This window comes from Micropterus dolomieu, linkage group LG01 (assembly GCF_021292245.1).
Source record: "Micropterus dolomieu isolate WLL.071019.BEF.003 ecotype Adirondacks linkage group LG01, ASM2129224v1, whole genome shotgun sequence".
NCBI classification, from domain to species: Eukaryota; Metazoa; Chordata; class Actinopteri; order Centrarchiformes; family Centrarchidae; genus Micropterus; species Micropterus dolomieu.
In genome coordinates this window covers 43,194,035-43,219,011 of record NC_060150.1, presented here as the reverse complement: position 1 = coordinate 43,219,011, position 24,977 = coordinate 43,194,035, and the positions used below count along the sequence as shown (strand labels likewise).

The 24,977-nt window shown below is 39.5% G+C and overlaps 1 protein-coding gene across 6 annotated transcripts in view; it reads left to right on the top strand.

The window, feature by feature from the left end:
- LOC123962592 (cadherin-18) overlaps window positions 1-24,977 on the top strand; it is a 211,579-nt gene that overhangs the window by 173,715 nt on the left and 12,887 nt on the right. For all 6 annotated transcript variants that reach the window (XM_046038950.1, XM_046038864.1, XM_046038788.1 and 3 more), the window contains 3 exons: window positions 6,905-7,041; window positions 10,168-10,289; window positions 14,109-14,226. In XM_046038950.1, coding sequence (XP_045894906.1) covers window positions 6,905-7,041; window positions 10,168-10,289; window positions 14,109-14,226 — 377 coding nt within the window. The remainder of the gene's footprint in view (window positions 1-6,904; window positions 7,042-10,167; window positions 10,290-14,108; window positions 14,227-24,977) is intronic.

Genomic DNA, 24,977 nt, shown 5'->3' with positions numbered 1-24,977 from the left:
AGGGTAAAAGTCATTCTTGATTCATATCAGAATCTTAAGACTTTGTAAAACATTTGTAGTAAACAAAAAGGCAATCTGCATACGAAAGAGTTTCCTTGCTCTCCTTGTGGGATACCTCCTCCTTGTCAATTCCTACTGTACATCGCTCCTAATATTCACCACATAAAGAAGGCAAGGGAGTATTTCAATGACATCCACTTGAACTCAACTGCCACTGCTCCCTGCGTTGGCATCAGAATGCGGCAGGGATCAGTATTCGGCTCTTTGATCATCAGAAGCCTGCCCGTGCATGCAATGGAATAAACACATTATTGAAGTGACAGTTCAAATGCTCGTCTGAAATTGACATCTAAATAGCCAAACAAAGTCTCGATGGCTCATTACCTCTGGTTGCTCTTATACATTATCATAATCTTCAGGAACAGTTCTTGGCCTGGTTACTATTAAGCACTGCATGGATTCAAGTCAGCCACGTCTTCAACTTGTATTAACTGACAGTCTCTTTTCTTTCATGGTGTTAACAGCTGTAATATCAAATAAATATCGGTGAAGATTCTCAGTCATCCAGGTCATAGTTATCCATAGAAGGTTAAAGTCAAGGCGTCTGGACTTGGTTGAAGATACTGAGAAATGAATAAGTCTCTTGGATGAGGGACCAAACATCTTCTAGTATCTTCGACCAAGACCAGCCACCCTTGACTTTAACCTTCTTTGGATAATATCAAATAAACTGTTGAAAGTAGTGAGTTTTAAATAGATAGCAATGACAACTAAGACTACCAAACAGACACTTGATTAAACACGGTTTCAACACATTTTGTAGGAATTTAAATGTAAAAAAATAAAGTACATAAAAAGGTGTTTATGCTTTTTGCCTTTTTCCGTCTCCTTTATTGAGTTATATATCTTTTTTGTGCATGTAATAGATTTGCAAAAGGAAAATACCCAAAGTCCACCCGAAAGGGAGTTCCCATCTCCCACAAAACACTGCTCGGAACTGCCTGAAAACAGCTCGTCCAGCCGTTTCCCTTTCATCCCTCTGATGTCACACGGATGAAAGCAAAATGCACGTCATATAAAGCTCGCCAAGCGGCTAGTCCGACACACCCTCAAAAACATTGGTGGAAAAACAGTGAGCTGCAGCACACCTCTCCTCTCCCTTACAAACACTAGCTACCCTCCAGGCAGTCAGTGGACATAAAGTTAAAACTTTATGGATGAAAGATACTTCTGTTACAGATTAATGGTAAGGGGATATACAGCTGAACCAAAGCTGTGTTTACCGGCTTCTCACTGACCCGCCCTTCTCTGCTACTGATTGGCTAGTAGTCCTTAACTAGGAACTGCGCATGTGCAGCTCACAACAAAGATCATGTAGAGGCCAGATGTATCACTCCATAGATAAAACGAAGCGTTCAACACACAGGGTTGAAAAGACGAGCTGCAGCAATGTGCAGTATGACATATGGTGTTTTTTGAATATGAAACCATGTAAACCTGTTCTGGTACAACCCCTAAATAAGATTTTGAACCTGAAAATTAGCATAATACCACCTCTTTAAAAAAAGCAGATTGGTTATTGGGGTAGGCAATTTACTTCAGAAGCAATTTTGATATTTTATATTAAAAAAAAAAAAATTATATATTTTATATTTTCTCTTTACATCCTGACAGCAATCAATAAATAAAATCCGGAATCTGTGGCTTGCAGGACTGTAATAAGCACGGTCAATAATTTTATTTAGTCTGAATAAAATAATTGGCTCAGCTCCCTGCCTGTGTACCTATGCGCACTCTGCCTATGCACTCACTGCGCATGAAAATGTGTTTTGGGGGAGTCGCTTTGGAGGGAGGCCTGAGGTGAGGGGATGGGATTTTTTTCGGTTGGATACTTTAAAGGTTCAGTGTGTAATATTTAGGAGCACGCGGGTCCTCTTACATGGACGTCGCCATGTTTCTACAGTTGCTGACAAACGGCTCTACAGAGCGTGTTTTGTCATTATGTTGAATATATATGAAGAAGAAGAAGTAGTCTGGTTTATCAAAAGTAAGAAAAAAAGAGAAATTTGGACAAATGAAGGCCCACATATATTATTTAGCACAAGAGCTGACAGAGCGTGTTGGCCACCATAGCTTCTCCTTTGATTTGTACAAAATGACATAGTGCATATATATATATACATACATACATACATACATACATACATACATACATACATACACACACACACACACACACACACACACACACACACACACACACACACAATGTGTAACATGGTTATAACAGTTAGTTTGCTGTCCATGTAGAGTGAACTAGATGTCTGTGTGTTGTTTATATGCTCTGATAATGCTAATCCAACACATCTTTGTAGTAGCGTCCATGTTGATTCCACATTCCGACTTAAGAGCACGTGAACAAACGCTGAAGTCGGAAGAACGACTTCACAACTCAGGAAATGGCACCCTCAGAGGAGCATGTGATACATTGTGAATCTATAGTTGCAATTCACAACCCTCACCACTAGAAGCTACTAAAACTTACACACTGAACCTTTAAAAATCTAGCTGTCTCTTGCTAGTTTCTCCAGTTTTGCCTACCCCAGCAAGTTCACCTTTAAACACAAATATTCATGGTACCCAAAGTTTTGTCCAAGACTTCACCACATTAACGGAAAACCTTTCATGACTGAATTACTATCATCCTGATGAGATGTTAACCTAGCATGCTCACATTAGCAAGTTAATATTCAGTTGTACTTCTGAGGACAACAAAGAGGTGCAGATTAAGAGAAAAAAATCCTTCTCCAGTCTTCCCATAAGTGAACGTGCGTGTTGTACAGATGTGTTGTGTATACTTGAACAGACGTGAACGTATTTTGTTATGTTTCGTCTTCCACCCACCTACTGACAGAAGGTTAGATCATCTATAATTCCATACTTTTGAAAATGTATTAAGCATAACCACATCACTGGTCTGCAATACTACAGACTTTTAGTCTTACATTTACATTTACTCATTTGGCAGACGCTTTTATCCAAAGCGACTTACATTTGAGGAACAACATAGAAGCATCAACAGAGCATCAACTACAGATCTACAACTGACAAAACATACTAGTAAGAGCAGCAATAAATACTAGTAAGAGCTCATAGTACATATCACATCAATGGGGTAAATACCTAGGGAAGGAAGTAAGAGTTAACAAAAAGTGCAATCAAAACAAAAAAAGTGCAATCAATACAAGATAATTGTAGGGGATAGAAGAAGAAGTAGAGCACAGGAAGTGCATGTTAGAGGTTAGGAGTTAGAGGTGTTATAAGAGGAAGTGTTCTCGGAAGAGATGTGTTTTCAAGAGCTTCTTGAAGTTGGAGAGGGACGCCCCTGCTCTGATGGCGTGTGGTAGCTCGTTCCACCATCGTGGTGTCACAGATGAGAATAGCCGGGACTGGGATTGCTTTGTGTGAAGTGATGGCAGAGCCAGGTGGCGTTCGTTGGAGGAGCATACGCCGCCTGGCTCTCACTTGTTGATGATCAGTGCACCAAGGCTTTTCCAGTGAACATTTAGGGCCCAATTTACTAACATCCCGAATAAAGAGCACTAAATTGCGTGTGCATTCTAAAATATTGCACGTGCAATTTTAGTACCTGTTGTGGGGGATTTACCAAGAATTATTGTGTAGATGACAACAGTAGCAAAAACAATGGAGGTGGCAGTATTTAAATGAGGGTTTTGCGTGGTTTCCTCCATGGAGAGTCTGGAGGGAAAGCAGCCACTGCGTAAAAACCTTGGTTTGTTTCGTTCAGTGCGTCCCGAGCATGTGGAAATTGTATGTACCTGCCCATCCTGCCTGAGATAGCACTAAGTACTTGGGACAGCACACTTGAAAAACTGATTTGGGAAACCCCAGCAGAAACAGATACAGTATGCTGGAATGATCCAGACGCGAGGAAATGCCAGCAGATCTAGTTTCATCCAGCCACAGGGAACAATGACAACCATCCGCACCGTGCCCGGTCGCTCCGCAATCCCTTCAAATGTGAGTCCCTCTCCGATACTTACAATGGATTGTGTCGCTATTATGACCAGCATGCTGTGAACAGTTGGTGATCGTTCCCTCTGGCTGGATGAATTTTACGCGTGATCCATGCACTACTGCAGCACGGGGCTCTCCGCAGCGCCATGCAACTTTCTAAATTCTTCCATCTCACGGAGAAAAGAAGTCAGGTCGAAACAAAATTTGCTTTATTGGCATGAATGTTAATACAACAGTATTGCTAAAGCTAAAGAATCAATTCATATAGTTCATCGAATAACTTCAATAAAATAATTGTATTTCAATACATTGGATATAAAATAATATTATCTGTTAATTTCTCTATGTTGTCTTTCATTAGGGCTGTGTCTCCTTCTGGCAACGATAACAGCAGACATCTCTGCGCAACACTTGGCGGTTTGCACCTTCTTTTTAAACGTATTAAATACAGATGCTGTTGCACTCACATGAAATTGCATTTAGGCTTGTTAGATCAAATTCCGTGTAGTAAATAAATGTATTTGCATGTTACCCTCCCACTACTTTGCACTATAAAATTGAAACGCCCCAAATTGCATATTCATTAAGGCAAAAGTACTAAATGAACAACAGGTGCTATCTTGCACTTTTGAAAGTAGTTATTCTGCGTGCACACCGTTAGTAGATCAGCTTACGTGCTAATTTGCTGGTGATATCAAGTTCGCATACGTTTTTTTCTCACGCAAACCTTTAAGTAAATCAGGCCCTTACTGTATTTCAGTCTGAATTTCCTACTTTACCCAGAATGCCAGTAAGGAGGCTATTGCCATTCATATGGAAATCTTTTACATGCAGCAGTCTTGTTATATAATTCATGGGGTCTGCTAAGAAAACCTGATGTTTGTTGATGAAAAGAAAAGATATTTTGCATACAAGATATTCTGGAAAATAGTCAAATGATGTAACATGTTGTACTTTTGACTAGTTATCTGCAGGAATAAAAAAATAAACCTTAAACAACAAAATACACAACATTTATCACCAGTAGCAGTAATTAACAGAATTAAGAGAAAATGTTTTTCAGTGGATTTTTCCCTAAAAGCCATAAAATAGCATGTTTTTCTCCTTGAAAAAACGAATGCTTAGCACCTAAATTCTTACTTTTACTTCTCAAAAGCCTTCATGGACTTATGAACCTGAGCATTTAATACATAATGACAGCATTTCTACTGAGGGTGCTTGTAAATAATTCCAGCTAAAGAAAAAAGTGAATTATTTCAAATAAATGCAATCCTGGCATTAATATCCCTTTCACCATTTCCCTCTCTGTCAACTGAAAATTGTCGACTTAGGTTTTATTACTCAGGAGAATGACTGCTGGATTAAAAGGTGTAAATAGGTCATTAAGAGATAAATAAGGAAATACACAGTCAATGCTCATTTCGTGCTTGAACTCATGAGAGGAGCAGCTGAGCCCATTTCTGCTTTGTATTCCACAGACAGCTTTGCTTCTAGTTTGATAACAACGTTGCAAGAAACCATTACAACCGTGTAAACATTGCCAGCAGAACATCGCCTTTTGTCGTTATTAAATATTAAAGATAATTGCTCTTGAATTAGAAATATGTTTTTAAGAACATCCTGTTAAGACCCAAAGTACATTTAAAAGCAGTAGGGATTATTCTATTCCTGTTCTTTAGAAGTGGGTCCTGATTTTGAAAATCAGTGGCATAAGAACATCCCCTTTGGCTTGTGCTGTGTCTGCACTTCATTCATGCCGCTGCATGGTTTTGGTTGACCGAATCTTTTATCATTAATGTAAGGTCTTTTTTGTCTGGTTTGATACATGTGATGAAAACACATCAAGCATGTGTGTAGTGTTCTGAGGCATTTAACTGTGTACAATTTATCTTAAAGTGGCACTCTACTAGTCAGTTTACTAGTCAGTTGAGTTTGTAATGAGCATTAGTACGCAGTCTGAGAAAACAGTTGTATAATGTCTTCTCTGGCTCTAACGGACCTTCCTCCTGATTATATCATCACTTACTGTATCTCGGAATGGGCTTCTAGACTACTAACTACTAACAGTAAGCCTGCGGAGACTGACATTGAAAGATGCTGGTGTTTACCAAGTGGAGGGTAAAACAGAAGTATGCTATTGGTTGCATATGGGAAATTAAAGACCCAGTATCTTAGCAGCTTGATCCATATGGACTAAGAGACTGTATATCTGCCTTTTTTGCTTGGATTGTGACCATTATTGTTTTTATTTTTTCTCCTGCGAGTTATGGAAGTGCAGTATTAAATTGATGGAATGCCCCTTTAAGTCTGCATCTATAATTGGCCTTCCACATTCATCATTTTAGGTATTTTGCAAACACTGTTGTTCAGTAAAGAACAAGAAGTGGCTCCATGTTGATGTTGAAGGGCACTCTCAGAGACATAGGGCTCTTGATGAATAAACTGTTACTTGGTTATAGAAGAAATTAAATATATGGCTTTGCAGCTACAGTTATTCCATGTAGATCAAATATGTATCAAGAGAGCTTTATAATGTGCAGAAAGTCTGCTTTGCCGCCACTATGTCACAGTGGCCAAAGACATGCAACTAAGAATTCCCTGCAGCTAAAAAAGCATTTCCCTATACCAACAAGATTAAATATGTGTAAAACTTTAACAGAGTGTGGGGAAAAAATTCTGTGTGATGTGTAAATGTAAAGTAAGAAAATTCATGCTGACCGGGCAGTACCATCTAACTGTGCCCGGTAGCCTGTAGATTATCCACTGCCATCTTGATGGCCTCTTGAACCTTATCTTTTCCATTGCTCTGTTTTTTGACAAATGCACTTGGAGTGGATAAATAGATTATAATTTCCTTTCCAAATAGGTATTTCTTGGACAGCAAAGAGGAAGGAGTAAGGTACTTCAGAATCGATGAAAACAGTGGAGTTGTAAGGACGACACAGCCTCTGGACAGGGAAGACATGCCTTGGCACAACATCACTGTAATGGCCTCGGAGGTTGGTAGGTACCCAGGTTGCTGTCCATAAACTAAATATTTACACGTGGGCGTGTAAATGTAATGGACTTGCTGTGATATATTTGTTCTTATGTGAGTGTTCATGAGTGAGCAGATGTAGGTTTTCTTGAGTTCTGTATATTTTTTTCCATTTTGACTTGGTTCCTTCAGATTCTGATTTAATTTTCACTTTATGCAAGTACAAGAAAGTCTTGAGACCTGAAGATGTTCTAGTTCTGTCTCAATGCTATTGTGAAATAGCTATTTTAATATAGTTGTACACCTACAATTTCATCAGGTAATAAGATTATTTAAATATGTTTGCATTTCTATTGATATTCATATTAAAAACTGGTTTTACAATCTAGTAATAAAGTAGTTAAATAAGCAGATATGGTACACATATACTTACACACTGCACATACTGAACATACCATTCTCTTCACCTTCTGACATATAAATATTTAAATAACTGGTGTTTTTCTCCCATGTTTCACACCTTCGGGGGCTGTAGTAAACATATGAAATACTGATATGCAATTTCCTGAAAGAGGCACTTAAAAAAGATTGCTCTTTCTTTCCATACTCATCTTGTTTTGCCTCAAGCAAAGGAGACATTATAAATCATTATCAGAACTGCATTAAAATCATGGGCAAGTTTTTTGCCACAACAGCATGATTTAAAAATTAAAAAATAAAGGTAGGTGCTAAAGGTCTACTCAGGGGTTGTTTTTTCCCCCCCTTTCCCATAATATAACAAGACACCCTGAGGGGATGATATCGTCAGGGAGCAGTCCAGGTTCAAATTCAGCGTGTAAAATTGGAGTCAAAATCAATATCAACCAAAGAAAGGTTCCATAAAAAGAAATGATTATATGAATCTACACTGCACACTCTCCCTTTACCTACATAATAAAATCAGCAGCATGTTTCAGGCACTGAGCAGATTTTATTCAAAGATTCACTTCAGTGTCTTCATCAAAGACACAAGATATTGTACATGTTAATGGACACACATCCACTGCAGCTGGACTCCGACTTCTAAGTCTTAGCCTCACTATGAGGCCACAATTCCACCAATTACGTATTTGGAAAGAATGCACAAAACAAGGACTATAAGGGTTCACCAAAACTACAATAAGTGTCTACCGCCTGCAGCTATTCAGCTAAGGAGTTCAGTGTAACATATTTTCTCTTTGATCTCTAATGCAAACCTAGTCTGCTGAATTTTATTTAAGGTTCACAGTGATCAGACTATACAGCTAGCTCCTGACCACAAAGAATTGTCTGAAGTCTTTGTCACAGAATAATTTTGTTTGATTGGATAGTAAAATACCTTATTTATTTTAGTTATGCTGTGAAAACATCCCACTTAAAATACAGTGTTCAACAAGGAAAAATTCTTTGTATTGTATTATTGGGATTCTTAATAATTAACATGGTCGATCCAAGGAAATAGCTTATTGTATTGTGCATTTCATTGCACTGTTTACATTCTAATACCTGTCCAGTTTTCAGAACACCAATATGTTTTAACAGCATTATTAACAGTAATATTTAAATACAGCCAAGTACCAGGTGAGTCAATACTGAAATTAAGAATTAAAGTCTGGAGAAAACAAGGATGAAGAAGATCATTTGCATTTTGATTATAATGTATTCAAATAGGTTAGAGTGTGTTTTTCTTATAATTAACTACAAAATCAAATTAATCCCAATTGTTTCAATGTCCTTTCCTACACTGAAAATTAATTAAATCAATGCAGGCCCCACTAACTTCAAGAATTGTTATCAGGTAACTTGGGTAATTTGTAATCACAATTAGGCAAATCTCCTGCCAACCGACAAAAGGTGCTGCATGCTAATGTTTCTTTATCTCTTCACCTCTCCTTAGTATTCAAGGATACAGCATGCCAACACACTGTCAAAAGGCAGAAAGATAATTTTTTTCACTTTGAATGAGTCAGGACACATAGTGTCATAGACACAAAGCATCCAGTACAGAGACTTTACCCCGCTTTCTGTGCACCAGGAGTAGATAGACCATAGTGAGTGAATGAATTGGAGAATAAATATATGATTAAATTTTAGGATCACCTTGGCACTTAACATCTTAAAGCACAAAGAGCTGTCTTACACTACAGTAGGTCCAGTGTCTTTAGGAGCTGAAAAAAAATACCATGCATGGAAACCTTTAGGCACAAGATAAAGTAAATAAAAATCTCGAAACATTAATTTAATGGAAAGACAGTCGTAGATGCATGACTTTTTCTGTTCAAGGAAGGTTTTGCTGAGTGAGCAAGCCATTATTTAGTGCTTGCCTGCTGCACACTCATACTGTAAAGCATACTCGCACCTGGAAGCTACCCAGTAAAACAATCTTCTTCTTTTGGGGACTGAGGTGCCCGATAAGTTAGGGGAATTAAAATGCCTTGCTCTGGGTTACTTCAATAATATTTCTGGAACTAGAGAAAAATCATAGGAAAACATGTCTTTTGAGGAAAGACTATCTCAACCTTCCATATACCAAAATAACATAAATCTTTGATTGTTCACATTTGAACAGTTTGCATAAATATTAACAGATATTTAATTATTGTTGTTGCTTTATACGGTCCTCATAGTGCTGAATGGATATAGGTGTCTGCCGCATGGCATATACTGCAATAAATATGAAATCTTAATTCAATAGGGCAGATCAGAATTTAAGTGTAAAATTATGTATTTCAAACTAATGTTAGTAACTATATCATGTATTTCAGTGACATATGTGGCTATTTTCTTGCCTTTAAGACTGTTACTTTATATTAAAAACAGAGGAGTAAGACATATGACTTCATGTTTCATGCAGTAAAAGGGGCACACAATGCAGCACAACGAAGTATACCAACTGGGACAAGAAAATGCTGCACAAAGATAATCAGATGTGCTTTAATACACAAAATAGTCTACTATAACATTGCGTCCCTCAGTGCTTTTAGTGGCACAGCCCACGACAAAAACCCATAAGCAGGCTAACAAGAAGAGAACAGTGTGTCCCAGTTTAAAATTATAGTTTGAAGCTCTACTTTGTTATCATGGCTCACATTTGACTTTCATCTTCTTTGTCACTTGTTCTCTCTGTGCTACAGACAACCCCAGCCTTCTCAGTCATGTTCATGTTACCGTCCAGGTGCTTGACGTGAACGACAATGCACCAGAAATAGCTACAGACGAGGAGGTCATTGTGTGTGAGAGCTCAAGGCCGGGACAGGTGAGTGTCTAGGATTCAACTAGATAAAATGCTTTTCTCTCTCTCCTCGCCATTTTACACCACAGACACACCTCAGAAGGAATATGCTGAGAGCTGTACATCAGTCGTCTCACTGTGCCGATGTATTTGTACACAGAACTGTTGTCTTCCTCAGGAGTTTGGGTTGCTCACTGAGAACTTAGCAGTAAGATACTGTAAAGGCATTGGAGAGAGCTGCTTAATCACCCCTCATTCAAAATGAGTATCTTAGCAAACCATGACAGCTCTAAATTGAAGCTCATTCCAATTTGCTGTCTGTAGCCTTTGATTAATTCAAATTAAGAAGGTTTTTTGAGATATAGAGCAATCAGGCGCATGGAAATGGCTGAAACAGTGGTTCAGCAAAGGATGATGGAGTAAAGACTGGGGAAACACATCTATACACATTTGTAATAGTTTTAAGTGTGTGGAAGAAAAGTTTAAATTAAAGGTCACGTTAAATTTGAATTAAAGTTGCATTATAGCCTCAGGGTTCTTGGCCTGGGGGATTAAGTGGGAAGAATTTGTTGAATGAGACGGTGGCACACTACCATTCAGATGACTGGATTTAAAAGATGCTCATTAATGTTTGAGAATCTGTTTCCATTTCTATACCATGGCCATGGAAAATGTTCTGGTTTGCAGGTGTCTATCAAAATTGCATGAGAACACCTTGTTCCAAATAAGAGTTAAATATGTTCTAAATCAGTGTTCAATGTATATTAAACTGCAGGTAAGTGTAGCTACAGTACACCAGTAAAATGGACCAATCCATTACTAAAATGACCATAAGGTCAAAAAGCGTAGGGTATAATGAGTCACAAAATCACATTTTGACTTTAATGCCAGTTAGACATCAAGGTTCAAGATTTGTGAATGGTGTTGAGAACAACAGGTGCTGAAACTTATTACAAAGAGTGTGGTATTACAAAAGCACCTACATGTGCTAACAGTGAGAGGAGGAATCTTGTCTAGAGCCTGACCGATATATTGGCCGGCCGATATTATCGCCGATATGAGCTAATGCATTTAATCGGCATCGGCCATTTATAACAGCAGATATATGACTATTAAAAAAGAAACCTAGAGTCAAATCCTTCACTCATGTCATGGGTGTTGCATACTTTGCCCACCAGAGGGCAACCAGCTGCAGCTGCACGCTTACACGCAGCATGTAGAAACACGCAGAGGACCTTGTGAGCGGTGAGTCAGTCTTCTGTCAAGTTAATTACATGACTTTAATAATTATAATAAAAACAGACCCAGTCACTTCTCCTCTTCTGAAAACATTCATGACTTGCTAACCCTCCCGTTTTTCACTGCTATCTCCCGGCTTCCTACCAGCTCGCAGCAGTTTAATGTAAGGTTCCATCGGACAATGTCTACAACGAAACATCAGGATGAACGATGTCATCGGGTGCGCGGGCGACAGTCGTCTTATGTGCATGTGTTCTCGCACAGATTTCACTCGTAAAAAAATTGGAAGACTATTAACTTACGTTACAAGTCGTGGTGGATATTTTACGCACGCACCAGGTAAAGCAGCATTGAACACACGGGGTGCAGATGTTAATTTCAGTTGTTTGATAGGCTGCGTCATTAATAAGCCGACGTGCGGCTCACCTGCTACCTTGATAGTGGATCGCGGTTGGAAATATACGGCAAAAAGACGAGTTATCATTCTTTTAGGCGACTTTATAAAACATACTGCTGATGGAGAAAATGGAGCAGACGGGGGGACAGACAGTGAGGCAGAGAGAGGCGAGGCAACCTGGGGTGTTTACCCGAGATGTAGGTGTGTGTGAGTGTGTCAGAGTGTGGGGAGAAGAGAACTCCGAGGCAGGTGCAAAGCATTCTTTAGAACAATAAGAAGAATGTTAGTGGTCATTAAAACATGATTTCACAGGGTGGTATAATGTGAACATTTGAGATTTTTTTTTGCTGGGGTGGGGTTTTTACAATCACGATGCCGGCTCAACGTCATGATGCCTGCCAAACCCTAGTTCAATGTTACGGTAGTTGGGTGTTGAACGCTACGCTGCTGGACAGACGTAACTGTACATTTATTTCAAACAGTGTGGTAGTTCTAGCGAATGGTTCACATTTGTCCCTAGTTCATCTAAAATCACGTAACGTTACAGCAGCTAATGCTGCTCGTTGCTAATTTAGCCACAAAGCTAATGCTGTGTTTAACAGTGGAGGAGTGCCAACATTAATGAGCTGTTAAACTATAGTTTCTGGTGTAATCGGCTCTGGTTGTAGTTATGTAACGTTAGTTAAATGAAATCTCAAAGTTGCAGGTCCTCGTTGTAGACATTCCTGTAGTATTAGATGCATTCAACAGCAGCTCACTGTATCTAGACGGCATGCTTTATACCGATGGTGGTTAAATGGTTTCACGTAGCTTTGGTTAGAATTAAAGAGTGCTGGTAAGGGTATGAACTAGACCTGAATGTGCTACATTGAAATTATGGCAGATTATGTGTAAAGTGAAATACACATGCTTATTCTCTCTTTGTTTACAGACGGCTGAAAAAGTTGCACCTTCCAGCAGCAAATATTTATTGATGTGAATTGTTTACATGTTCACTTTTTGAGACTATAATCGATTTTATTAACATAATCCATTTAAGAAAAGGTTTTATAGCCCACATACATACCAGCTTCAATATCGGCCTGTTCCAAGTGTACTTTATACAGTAAAGGGGTCTACTATCCAAATCATTCTTAAAATCAAAATATCGGCTCATAAAACGGCTCTTTTTCACTTTAATATCGGCATCGGCCCCCAAAAACCCATATCGGTCGGGCTCTAATCTTGTCATCTCAACAATGAGAGCATTGTACTGCTCAACGTATTAGACTGAGAACTATGTACTGAAAGATACAGTATAGTATTTTTACACCACTGGTAGTCAGAACTCTATATAGACAAATTCTTGAACAAGAGCAGAGACACATTAGACTCATTAAGCTCTAAACCAAAACTTACATTATGGAGAACAACTTTGCACCCACTCAGGTGTGATGTTTCCCCAGGCAGGCATTTTCCAACCAGTTGTTTTGCTGCCTTTTGTTTTCCAGATGTTCCATGGAGTAATCAAGCGGCAGTTAGCTGGTTTTTCACATTGAACACAAAAACATTACAACTTCAGTTTGAAATCAATAAACACTAGAAGAAAAAGCACCCTGCTTTTCTCAGCCAACAGCTCACACAAGTGTCACCCCGTTAAGCATGACATCCACATACATTAACTAAAGCACACACAAAGTACATCCTAATACTGCACAGTTAAAGGCAGAGGCTTGTGCAAGAAGACCAACAACACCCCAAATCTGACATTAAAGATAAGAACTCCCCGTGGTGACAGGGGCTATCAGGTCGTTTTTCTCTCAACTCCAGCTCTCTCCGCGCTCTCACTGTGTGTTTTTCCAATTAAGGGTAACAAGCTGACAAAAGTGGCAGTGAGGTTGCCCTGAGAGCACCCCTGTCATTGTTAGATGCCAGCCCCCCCACCCCTGGCACAAGCCAAATGTTGTTGAATCTTAACGTTGCAACCAGCCTCTCTTTCAGGCAGCATACACAGGTAGAGGAGAAAATGTTGCAAGGCCAGTTAGCTGTAGGTCAAATGAACTCTGACTCTGGCCAATTATGATCAACAAATCATGAGACATGTATCAGAAACAACTCCTTGTCCCGCATGTAATTAGAGTGAAAAGTGATTCTAAATGGTTCAACGGATAATTAAATGATGCAGGTGTCTTTGGAGAGTAATTTAACCTGTGTCCTCTGAACAACAGGTGATCCAGACTGTCACAGCAATGGATAAGGATGACTTTGCCAATGGACAGCGGTTTTCATTTGCGTTGCCAAGCCAGCTACCAGTCAATCCCAACTTCACTCTGAAAGACAATGAAGGTAATTAAAGAGATCAATATGTTTGTTTGCATTTCTTATGAGTTTTGCACTCAGCCTTCGGGGCAGGGCTCCATCGTCATTGCTCACATTCCAAAATTCAATAGGCTTTACTGATTTCCTCATACCTTGGAGGTGCAATAAAATATGTGGTTTGTCAACTGCGTGCGATAAACATCTGGAGATTCAAATGCTGCAGGGATCTACTCTGAGTCGGGGCTTCATGAAACATAAGAGTCATAAAGGTTTGGCATGTTTGCGCATCGTGTTAAATGGATTACCCGGTCTGGCGCTCACTCTTTCCCCTCCTGCGTGCATTATTTTGTGCCAGCGCAGAGCCAACCATGGGTGTTACCATGGCAACCATCTCAGTCTCAGGTGAATACCTAGCCCTGGGTTGGTCTGCAATCACAGGGCTTTTAAAAGCTCTCAGCCAGAAGATCGCACAGTTGCCCACTGAGAGGAGGAGTTCACAACACTCCAGATGAATGTCTGAGCCACAGAGAGGCTGAAAACAGAGAGGAAGAGAGTGCGGGAGAGATTAAAAAAAAATAAAAAATCAATGTGATAATAGGAGATAAGTCTGTTTAGCCGTTGGTCCAGTTGCTTCCCACCACAAGCCTTCCCTTGTCCACTTCAACTGCAACATATGCAAAGGCTAGTTTTGCTGCGTTCATGTGAGTGGCACTTAGGGACATCCCTCAGCTCCTGCCCACCTCCACTCCTAAGGGCCAGATGAATCAAACAAAGCAAAGACTGACTGTAATACTGCTCCAAAGACACATATTTCCCAGAAGACAATAAATTATCTATTTTTGAAAGTGCAAATATGGTATAACTATTTTATTCAACTGTAGTTTGATTCACTTTCACACACATTAACAACAGTAGCACCATTCCTGCCCCCAGAAAACTTTCCTAGGGGTGACCAGATGGGGCCACTAAAACCAAAAGCCATATTTATTAACATACCATTTCACAAGTTTGGTGTTATTCCTGTTACAAACAACTAGGATAGTTATTCTTGAAATATCCCACTTTTTAACCACCGATTTGACCAGTGTCATATTCAGATGGGGCCACTGAAAATCCTGGGGTGGCACACTAAACCAAAAGCCATAACTGAATTTCAGGAATTCGATTATGCATTATATAGACTAGTTGAATACTACATAAAAATATGAGTTAAGGAATCACAGACTGAATTACTTTTGTTTCTTATTTTACAGTTAAAATTGTCTAATGTCCATAGACTAAAACCAGTTCAGTCAACAACATAAAAATCCTGTTTGATGTGTTATCTGTATGTGTTCGGCAATTAATTGTTCTTTAAATAGGTAAGTTGACCTTTTCCTTAAAAAGACAAATACAGCTTTTATTTGTAGGAGTGCACTGACGGAGAGGAACAAAACATTTACTGGGAACAAGCCTACTCAAGATTACAGACATCATGGAGCATAAATATTTTTCTTTTAATATTTCCAACAATTCAAATTGAAATATACGATATGTCTGTATAGAGTTGTGTAATTATTGTTACAAACAACTAGGATAGTTATTCTTGAAATATCCCACTTGTTAACAACTGATTTGACCATTTCAAATCATAAATACCTGTAAAACTACAATACTCTGTCTTGCTTCTGTATTTTTTAACATGTCAACAAACAGCATGGCTCCATAAAACACTTAACGAGAGAGAGAGAGAGAGAGAGAGAGAGAGAGAGAGAGAGAGAGAGAGAGATGCATTGACACAAGTTACAGTACTACTGTCACAAACCTAAATTAAGAATGCAATATTTAAGCAGACACAACCAAGCTCAGAACAAATGAGCCTACTGAGACACCACTGAAGTCAACAACGAGGCGCACAGACAATGTTTTAGGGATCCAGAGCCTTTCTATAGCTGCTTTCCACAGAGATCCTGCAATCAAAACAGAAAGAATATCCGCCAATATATATCCTATTCCCAGCTCCATCCCTTTCATACAGCGCAGCGAGCCAGCAAACTGGCCTTATAATCCCGAATAATAAGGCAGTATGACAGTGGCTATATGACAACAACCGCAATCCGTAGCCTAGTCTCAACCGATCCAGCACAACAATTTGCCCATACAGGGACCAGCAGCAGAGTCAGGATGATAAAAGATGTTTTCACTCACTAGAGCTAAGGCCTCACATGAGGAGAAAGGCAGCATGGCGGTTTTTCCTCTGGGCAAGTTTTTCAGACAGGCCGGCGACTCGTCGTGGCCCCGCAGTGTTTGTTGTGCTGCTCACTGGGGCGCCTGTTGGCCGCAAGTAACGTTGAGCCCAGTTTCACGGCATTGTTCCAGATGACTCCCTCTGTTGTTTGCAGTCCTCTCAGAAAGATGAAGATGAAAACAAGTACAGGGCGGTCTCCCTCGAAGCATAAAGTTAACAGCCGGTCACACACGGCGCTGTCAGGGGCTCCAGTGTTCGTACGACGTTAGCTTGCTGTTAGCAATGGTGCTAACCTGTTGCTATCTGCAGACTATTAGCTCTCACACACAGTACAATACACAAACCTGTGTACTCCACTCTGCTCTGCCCGTTAGTCCCGGCCCTTAATCAGTCACAATTTTTGAAACGTGATTGTCATCTACATGGACGAATCGGAGGCATCCTCCTAAAATAAACATCAGTCTGTCACACCTCAGGGTCAAAGGTTAAATCTTAAAGTGACAGAGCCTAATATGAGAACACTTGTATGCAGCTAATCACCTCCTAACTCACACCAAGGAGTTACATAATATATATACAGTATATAGCACTTTATGCATATTCTCCTTGCCAGCCCCCCCCTCGACAGCGCCATTGATTAGTACAGCTCTCAATTCATTGGTTGAACCCTCCCAAGAAGTGGAAGTGTGATGGTATTTGTTGGGGCAAAGGACAGAATATTTACTTTAGTTTCCATGCTTGATATGAATCGGTTTTGTATTACATGTATCACTGCTTAGTGCAGAAGCCCAAATAAATAGTTTTACCTAATGGAAAATTGCCATCACACCACACAGAAAATTTCTGGGCTTGGTATAAAACCCAGAGACACGCTTTTTATTCCAACTATTTGAGGATTGTTATTTTAACGTCTTGTTACAAGTGTGACTGTGTTGTATATGTTGTGAAAAACACTTGTTAAATATATTTTTCATCATTGTCACTTTGTTATTCTTTGTATTCATTAATCATTATTATTTTATTGTCCGTATACCTTGTCAATATTTTTACATTTGATGTTTATTATTATGCACAAAGTCACCAAATCAAAGTTAGGGATTGACAGTGCTGACTTGAAGGAAAGCTGACAGAAGCTAATACTAATCAGTTGTTAACAGTGTTGGGCAAGTTTCTCAGAAATTGTAATATATTACTAGTTACTTATTACTCCATAAAAAAGTAATATTACTTTCCAGTGTTTCCTGTAGAATCACAGTGCGGGGCGGGGGGGTTTACAATACTAGTTACTGGGAAAAGTAATATTAACGCATTACTGCCCAACACTACTTGTTAACCACTAACATGCTGGCAACAGTGATGCAGTCATTTTTTGCTTTTGTTGACTCCTTCTGCTTTCTGTATAGTAAGATGTCTGCCAGATAATGTGAGGCATATCATAACTGAACAGCAACATGTAAATTATGTCCTCCAGGGCCACAAGTACAAATATACAAAGGCATAGTGAGGAATAGTGGTAGCTATAGTTTCCTAGAGGGGCTATTTATTTAATATTTTAACCAAGTAAATAACAAAGCTTCTAGTATGGTCTTCTAGGACAAATTGGTGTCAAATGATGTGGTTAAGAGCATGTGGTAAGCCATCTATATATCAGTGTCTTTGGAAAGGTCTGCTTAGGAAAGGACGGCACCTTTCTGGAGCCAGGCCTCACAGGCAAGTGGGTAGGGTTGCCCATGGGGTTATGGTTGGACATGGTCTATATTGAGTGCACATTGCAAATTAAACACTTGAAATACTAGACTTCCTCTTTATATACCCAACATTTGAAAATATGTCCCACTCATGCAAAGAGATTTTCTCAAATATTTTTAGATTTCTTAACAACAGAGCCATCTGCAGCATGTAAGTATAAGTATTCCCAAAGCATCCAGGAAGGAAACCCTGCTTTCTTGAAGGATTGACAGCAGTTTTTTTGGTTCATGCTGTTTGAGTAATGGTGCCTTTCAATTTGGGTTTAGCTCCTGATGCGTACCATCCCACAGGATCTTGTTTTTCTCAATCTATGTGATATAACCACAAGTGGGATGGGCCAGTATGTGTCATGTGTCAAAAAATATTCATGCTTTAATCATTTGTCAGAGAGAACTTGAAAGAAAAGAGGAAATTCCCCATCCACCTAAAAACAACCCATCCCATCCGGCTAGCATAGAAGTGGGATTCAAACTACCACTCCAACATACAGGGATCCTTGTATTTCCTCATACAGCTTAATTTCTTTAACCAGGAAAGCTGTTAAAGAGCATATTCGGTCTTAAGGCAATAACTTGGACAGTTAGTTGACCAGATGAAAGGGAGACAACTGCCCAGAAAAGTGTCCAACTTGTACCAGTGGAGCAGTTAAATGCCTCGATCAAGGGCACATTTAATCTTAAGCTTTTAGACAAGGAAAGTGGTTTAAAGAACCATCTACTATCGGACACACAGTTATATTCAATACTGTATGAATGAAGGAAATTGGTGTTGTCAGGTCAAAAACTCAAGTGACAAAACAGCATTAAGCATCAAGATTACCTTTTTAGCTACCTGTTTCCGATCTGTTCTGCTTGCTTACTCGTTTATATTATATGTCCTTGTCCACCTACAAAGATTCATATAATAATTCAATATTTTTTTCTCTCTATCCCTCCTAGTTCATTTGCAGTTCAAAAACACCAACCTCCCTCTAAATGTTAAGCCGCTGCACTCTGAGTTCATGCTGCTTCAGTCATCTCCAGTCAGTTGGAGCCTGCATTTGCAATTGCACTCAAAAGAGGTGTCAGAGTCATATAGCTTTCTTCTGCCACTGTGTATTAGAAGTTATTTGCTGTGTTCACAATATCAGGGTGTGTGTGTGTGTGTGTGTGTGAGTGTAAGTGAGAGAGAGGGACAGACACACAATGCACCATACTGTTGACTCCTGTATCTGATAATTAAAGTAAGCTCTTCACACTCGAAGCAACTTCTTTCATTGCTGTTGTAGCAGACCAACAGTTGGTAGCTACTCTGTGCCAGAGCCTAATACCTCCCTCTGTTGTTGTGCAACTGACGAAAATCCCTCTCAGTCACTCACACGACTAACTCTCTCATGGCCTCCTTTCCTCCTCAGTTACAGTTTGCTCAGAATGGATCCTCATGAACTTGGATTTTTGTGGCTCCATGCACAATTTTTGCATTAGAGAAAAAAGGATTTAGTTTGAGACAATCTGATATATTTAATGACTACTTTTTTAAAATTAAATAACTAATGACATCTGCAATTGATTCCTCCTCCTCATGCATTTCAGGTAATTTAACAATCACGACTTTTAAAAGAACCCATTAACGAAAGCATAATGGGTTTTTTGACAAGCTGTTTTCTGTACTTGCAGCTATATCAGATTTGTTAAAAGCTATAACCTTGTTACAATTGGGTTGTTTTTGTATGGAGACCTTTAACAGCTCCAGCCCTGTTTAACAAAATCAGATCAGCATAGCTGTTGAGAGTCAATTTTGAGCTAAAAAGAAAACACAGATGCAGTCTACAGATCAAGGCCTTTTCCTCGTTATGGAATTGCAGAGATGAAGACAGGGTTCCTTCAGGACACAGTTATCATGCAGATGTGCTGATGCAGTTGGAGTGCTGGATGTGCAACAATATATGCAGGTCAAACTCCTACAGCATGTTAGGCACCATTAAAGCTGAAAAACAAGGGGGATGCTTCTACTCAACTGCTCTAGGAAAGCACTTTGTGACAAACCTGTTCCATTAAAAGCCCTTTAAATATATTCAACTTGACTATGCCTACTTTACAATGGCTGAAAATTGAATGCCTCTTTGATCTCCTTATCTGTCACATTGTGATGACATTTGCTTCTAAAAAGGGAATTAAATGGACGCTATGATCTCTAAATAACCCACATACTTAAATAGATCAATTGATTTCTGAAGGCAGCTTCTTCCAGTGTGCATACAGAAGACCTTATAATATTACAGTTAATCAGCTGTGTTGAAAGAAGCGCTGTCAAGCCATTGATATGCAGGACGTTTAATTAGCTTTTATGTCATTCACACTTCACTTGCAATGGGAGTTATACTTCTAGATTCCCAAACACCCATTATCTGCTGAAACAGCATGATTTGTGCAAAGAGGGCAGAGCAGCTTGTCTCGTGCTGGTTTTGTCAAAACCTGCACAACGAACAGCAAAAACTGTATTTGATTAGCTTTCTGTTTAATCACACAAACTTCCGCCTTTTCCCTAATTACTTGATGTTTATAGTTTAAGAAAAAGGAATAATATTGTTTTCTTTTAATCAAATAAACCCATATTGTTTTGCATAAGACTAATATGTGTGCAGTAAGGCCACAGCAGCTGTTGGTGCCACATCTGTAAACCAATTTGTTCCTGCGTAACATAGGAACGTAATAATAGTACTCTGAGGTCTTGTGTGATTGTTACTGCAGAAGCATACAGGCCAAACTGTAATTAACTCAAATACACAAAACACAACCTTGGAATAAACATACCATAGTGAGACAGTGTGAGTATGCTGAAACCAATGCAGTGGCCAAAACATATTGTTGTTGGGGTTTTTTTTTACAAGCAGCCCGATCACTTACCGCTACCTGTTGTCACCGCTGGGCATATTTTATTAGGCTAAGCCTTACTGAGTCACACTAATCCTTATTGAACAGGGGTTTCTTTTAAAGGAGATTTTTATGTTTGTCTCTTGATGCGTTTGTTATTCGGCATGAAAGGCCTGTTTTTTCTACACAAAATTATATTAGTGTTTGATATTCACAGCTGCTCTGTAATAATACCTAGACGTATAACTGCATCTGTATTTGCTCTGAGACCTGGGTTCAGCTCCCCACTGTGACACATCAACCATTGTGTCCCTGAGCAAGACACTTAAAGTTGCTCCATAGTCTGAGTATTTCAGAAACTGCTGATATACTGGGATTTTCACGTGCAATCATTTCTAGAGTTTACAGCAACCCGTTCTCACTCCCTGACTCGTCACATATGGACGCACGGTCAAGACCCATCTGCGTCAGTTTGTAACACACTGGGGATCCCTATAGCGTCATAGTACAATGCAGTTTTCGACGGTAATGGCAGGTATATGATATTTAGCAGAAAAGACTGACTAAGGAGGTGGCAGGACTTTGAAGCAGGAGAGCGGTATTCGTGTCCTGTGTGAAACAAAAAGTCAACATAATACTTTTATTTAAGTTACGCAAGTACTGTAAATTGCGAAAGTTAGGCAAGTGACGTAAGTTAACTTACGTGGTAACACACGTACGTAGTTATTTTAACCCAAACCATGATCTTTTCCAAACCTTAGCCAAGTAGGTAGGATGAATCATCTCCCCATTAACAAAGACAGTCTGCGCAATTACGTACGAGGTACGAATCCCCCGACACTCCAACAGGATCAGCCTCTCTAATTTGTTCAAGCACAAACACATAGTATTTCCGCATGATCCATCAGGTGAGCTACCGTCTTGTTAAGAGGAGCCAAGCTCCCCTGTAGTTTGCACCCTGCCTACAATCTCGACCATCGGATTCCCCCAACAGGAAATAATATTACTCTTTTACTCATGGATTTGTTTTTCTGCTGCCGAAATGTTTCTTGGTGTTGGTGAATTATTAAAAAAATAAAACACCAATTAATTTCGAGTTAAAATGCATTGTAACGTGTGTTACTGAGATTGTAACAGGTATAATATTACCGTTTTTTTTTTTTAGTAATGCTTTATATTACGGCATTACAACAAAAAGCAATACATTACTGTAATTGCGTTACTTTTGTATCACATTACTCCCAACACTGCAAACCTGCTAAGTAGTTTTTGTGCCTAAAGCTAACCAAATGGCAACAATTCACAACTTCAGTAACGTGACTTTTCAAAATGGCAATGTTTGGAAACACTAGTGTTTTATTTTGTAAGTGTAACCGGACGTTGCATATTTATTGTTGCTAACTTTACTGGATGTTGCATATTTGTTGTTGCTACTTGACCGGGGACCCCTAAACATCAAAAAACGCGAAAGGGGTACCCAGGGGTACCCAGTTAAAAAGTGACGTCGAAGGACCTTGAACAAGCGTCAATATGTGATGAGTCTGGAGTGAGAATGTGTTTTTTATGTCTTAATATGACATTATGAATTTGACAGATTTGTGAACAACATTTGAGAGAAATAGGTCTTTTGTGTACATTGAGTTCAGCTCATGATGAATGGTGGCAAAAACTAAAGTGTTACATTTATAATTTTGTTCAGTGTAGTTTAATATAGGCTGAGTGCAGTCTACATCTTGGCACCTGTGGAACATGCAGTAATTTTAAAAGTGTATTTTCCACCCATAAAGCTTTGTCAGTATGTTGATGGGTAACTGTTGGCTACCAGCTGCTAATCTGTTTTGCTTGTGCAATACTGTATACAACATCTTCAGGACCATAAGGGCAGAGTCTGTAAACCATCCCATATCAATCTCTCCTTGAAGGCATTATGGTTTCCCAGTACACCAACTTTGGACTGTACAGGAGGGAAACTGTGTGCTATAACCAATTTAAAGGCATTTGGGATTGTCTTATTTATGTACAAGGCTCTGTACTTTTTTCTACACAAATTGCTTAAATATTATAAGCCTTGGAGGATTCTAACAAACTGTCTAACAAAATTTATTGCTATATCTGTTGCAGAAAGAAGGACTTAATACCTGCAGCACCGACATAATACATACATTTCTTAAACATATGCAGCCTATAAACTTGAGCGATCCCCAACAATATGTACTCGCCTATAAAATGTGACCCAATATACAGTATTATCTGTCCCAAAATAGTGCCACCGCAATGTATGTTGTGCTCCAAATGGCAACTGGAGAGAAGGTTCGTGCTGAATCCCATCAGTGGCACCTACACACACCCACCAAAGTTCACAAGGAATCCAGCTAAGTGCATGTGTAGGCAAGTGTGAAGTCTGTAGAGATGTGGCTGTGTTGTCTATTGTTGGTATATTTTTGGCTTGCTTTTTTTTCTTAATCACACTTCATATGTTTTAAAGTGATGCAACTCTATGACAAAGATACTTGAGTCTCTATACGGTACATACCATAAATGTTACATTTAAATGTAGTGGCCCATCTCTTATTGTACCAATTGATACTCTAAATCACTTTTTAAATCTGCTATCCTCTTGCTTAGTTTTTCATTACATACATACATTTTAAAAAAAACGTTTAAATGGCTTCATTGTTTTTTCATGACAGCCAAAAAATGTTTTCAATCAAGAAAACAAACTATGAGAAAGAGAGTGACCACAGAGATCATAGTTAAGTCCTATAGGGTTGCTTGCTGTGAAATCTCACTTAACTTCATATCTTCAAATGGAGAGTCAGGAATGCATAAGTAATACAAAAGTTGAAAAAGTGATACTTTACCTATCATGCTAATGCCTTTGGAAAAGTGAAAAAATTAGGCCATTTGCCAGTTAGTGGCTCGTATTCTGGCTTAATGAACCCAGTGCAGGCGGAATTCCACAGGGTTTTGTAGAACCTCACACACATGCATATTAATGCCTGTGTGCGTTTTTTTTTATGTGGTAGAAAACCAGACACCAGGGAGAAAAATGGAAAAGTGATTGCTAGTGATCTGCAAAATGTTCAGGATCATTTTCAATGAAGTGTGAAATGCTCTTAAAAGCATATTTTCCCTCATTTCCTGGGTGGTCACCTGCCTCGCACGCGAGCTGTCACAACACGGTTAATCTGTGAGTGTTCTAACTTCATGCTGTCGCTCCTCTTATGTGGATGCCACGTAGCTGCAGATGGCCCATCTCACTGCGACATTAATCAACAAGCGCACAGCTCTCCTCCACCCACCTGCCATGAGAGGCAGTTTAATGTGAAATTAGCATGACCTAATTGATGTGTACTTCCTTGTTGAGGTCTGTACCCATGCTGCCGTGGTCGTGTGGTTCACAGTGTAAAGGCAGTGACAGCGAACACCACGGACACACAGCTTGTTTGTGTCTCTCTCCGCCTCAGCCTGGGTATTCATCCTATCTGCTCTCTCTTTGGCTCACACATACACACACCTCCCTCATTCGCCCCCCTCGCCTCCCCCTCTTCTCCTCTCATCTTCCAACTCCCCATCTCTCTTCCTTGTTATTTGCATCTCTCACACGCCAGTCCCTCAAACCCCCCACCCATCTGCTTGCTGATACGGTGATACTGCGAGTCTGACTTAATAAAGCTTGAAGTACGTGTTGTCATTCCAACTGTCGATCATTATAATTATTCATAGATGGAACAGAGATTGGAGTGGGAGGCGAGGTCTCAGAGCAGTAGCATGATAGTACAGCACGGCAGAGGTGTCTTTTTGCTGGATGGAAAGGAAAAAGGTTGCCCTGTGCACGATTCAGCATTTTCAGAACTCAAAATATCGTGTGAATATATATCAGCAATGTGTCATCTGCAAGTTTCTAGTTAGTCAGTCATGTAAGGCCCAAGTTAGTCATCCAGGTACTT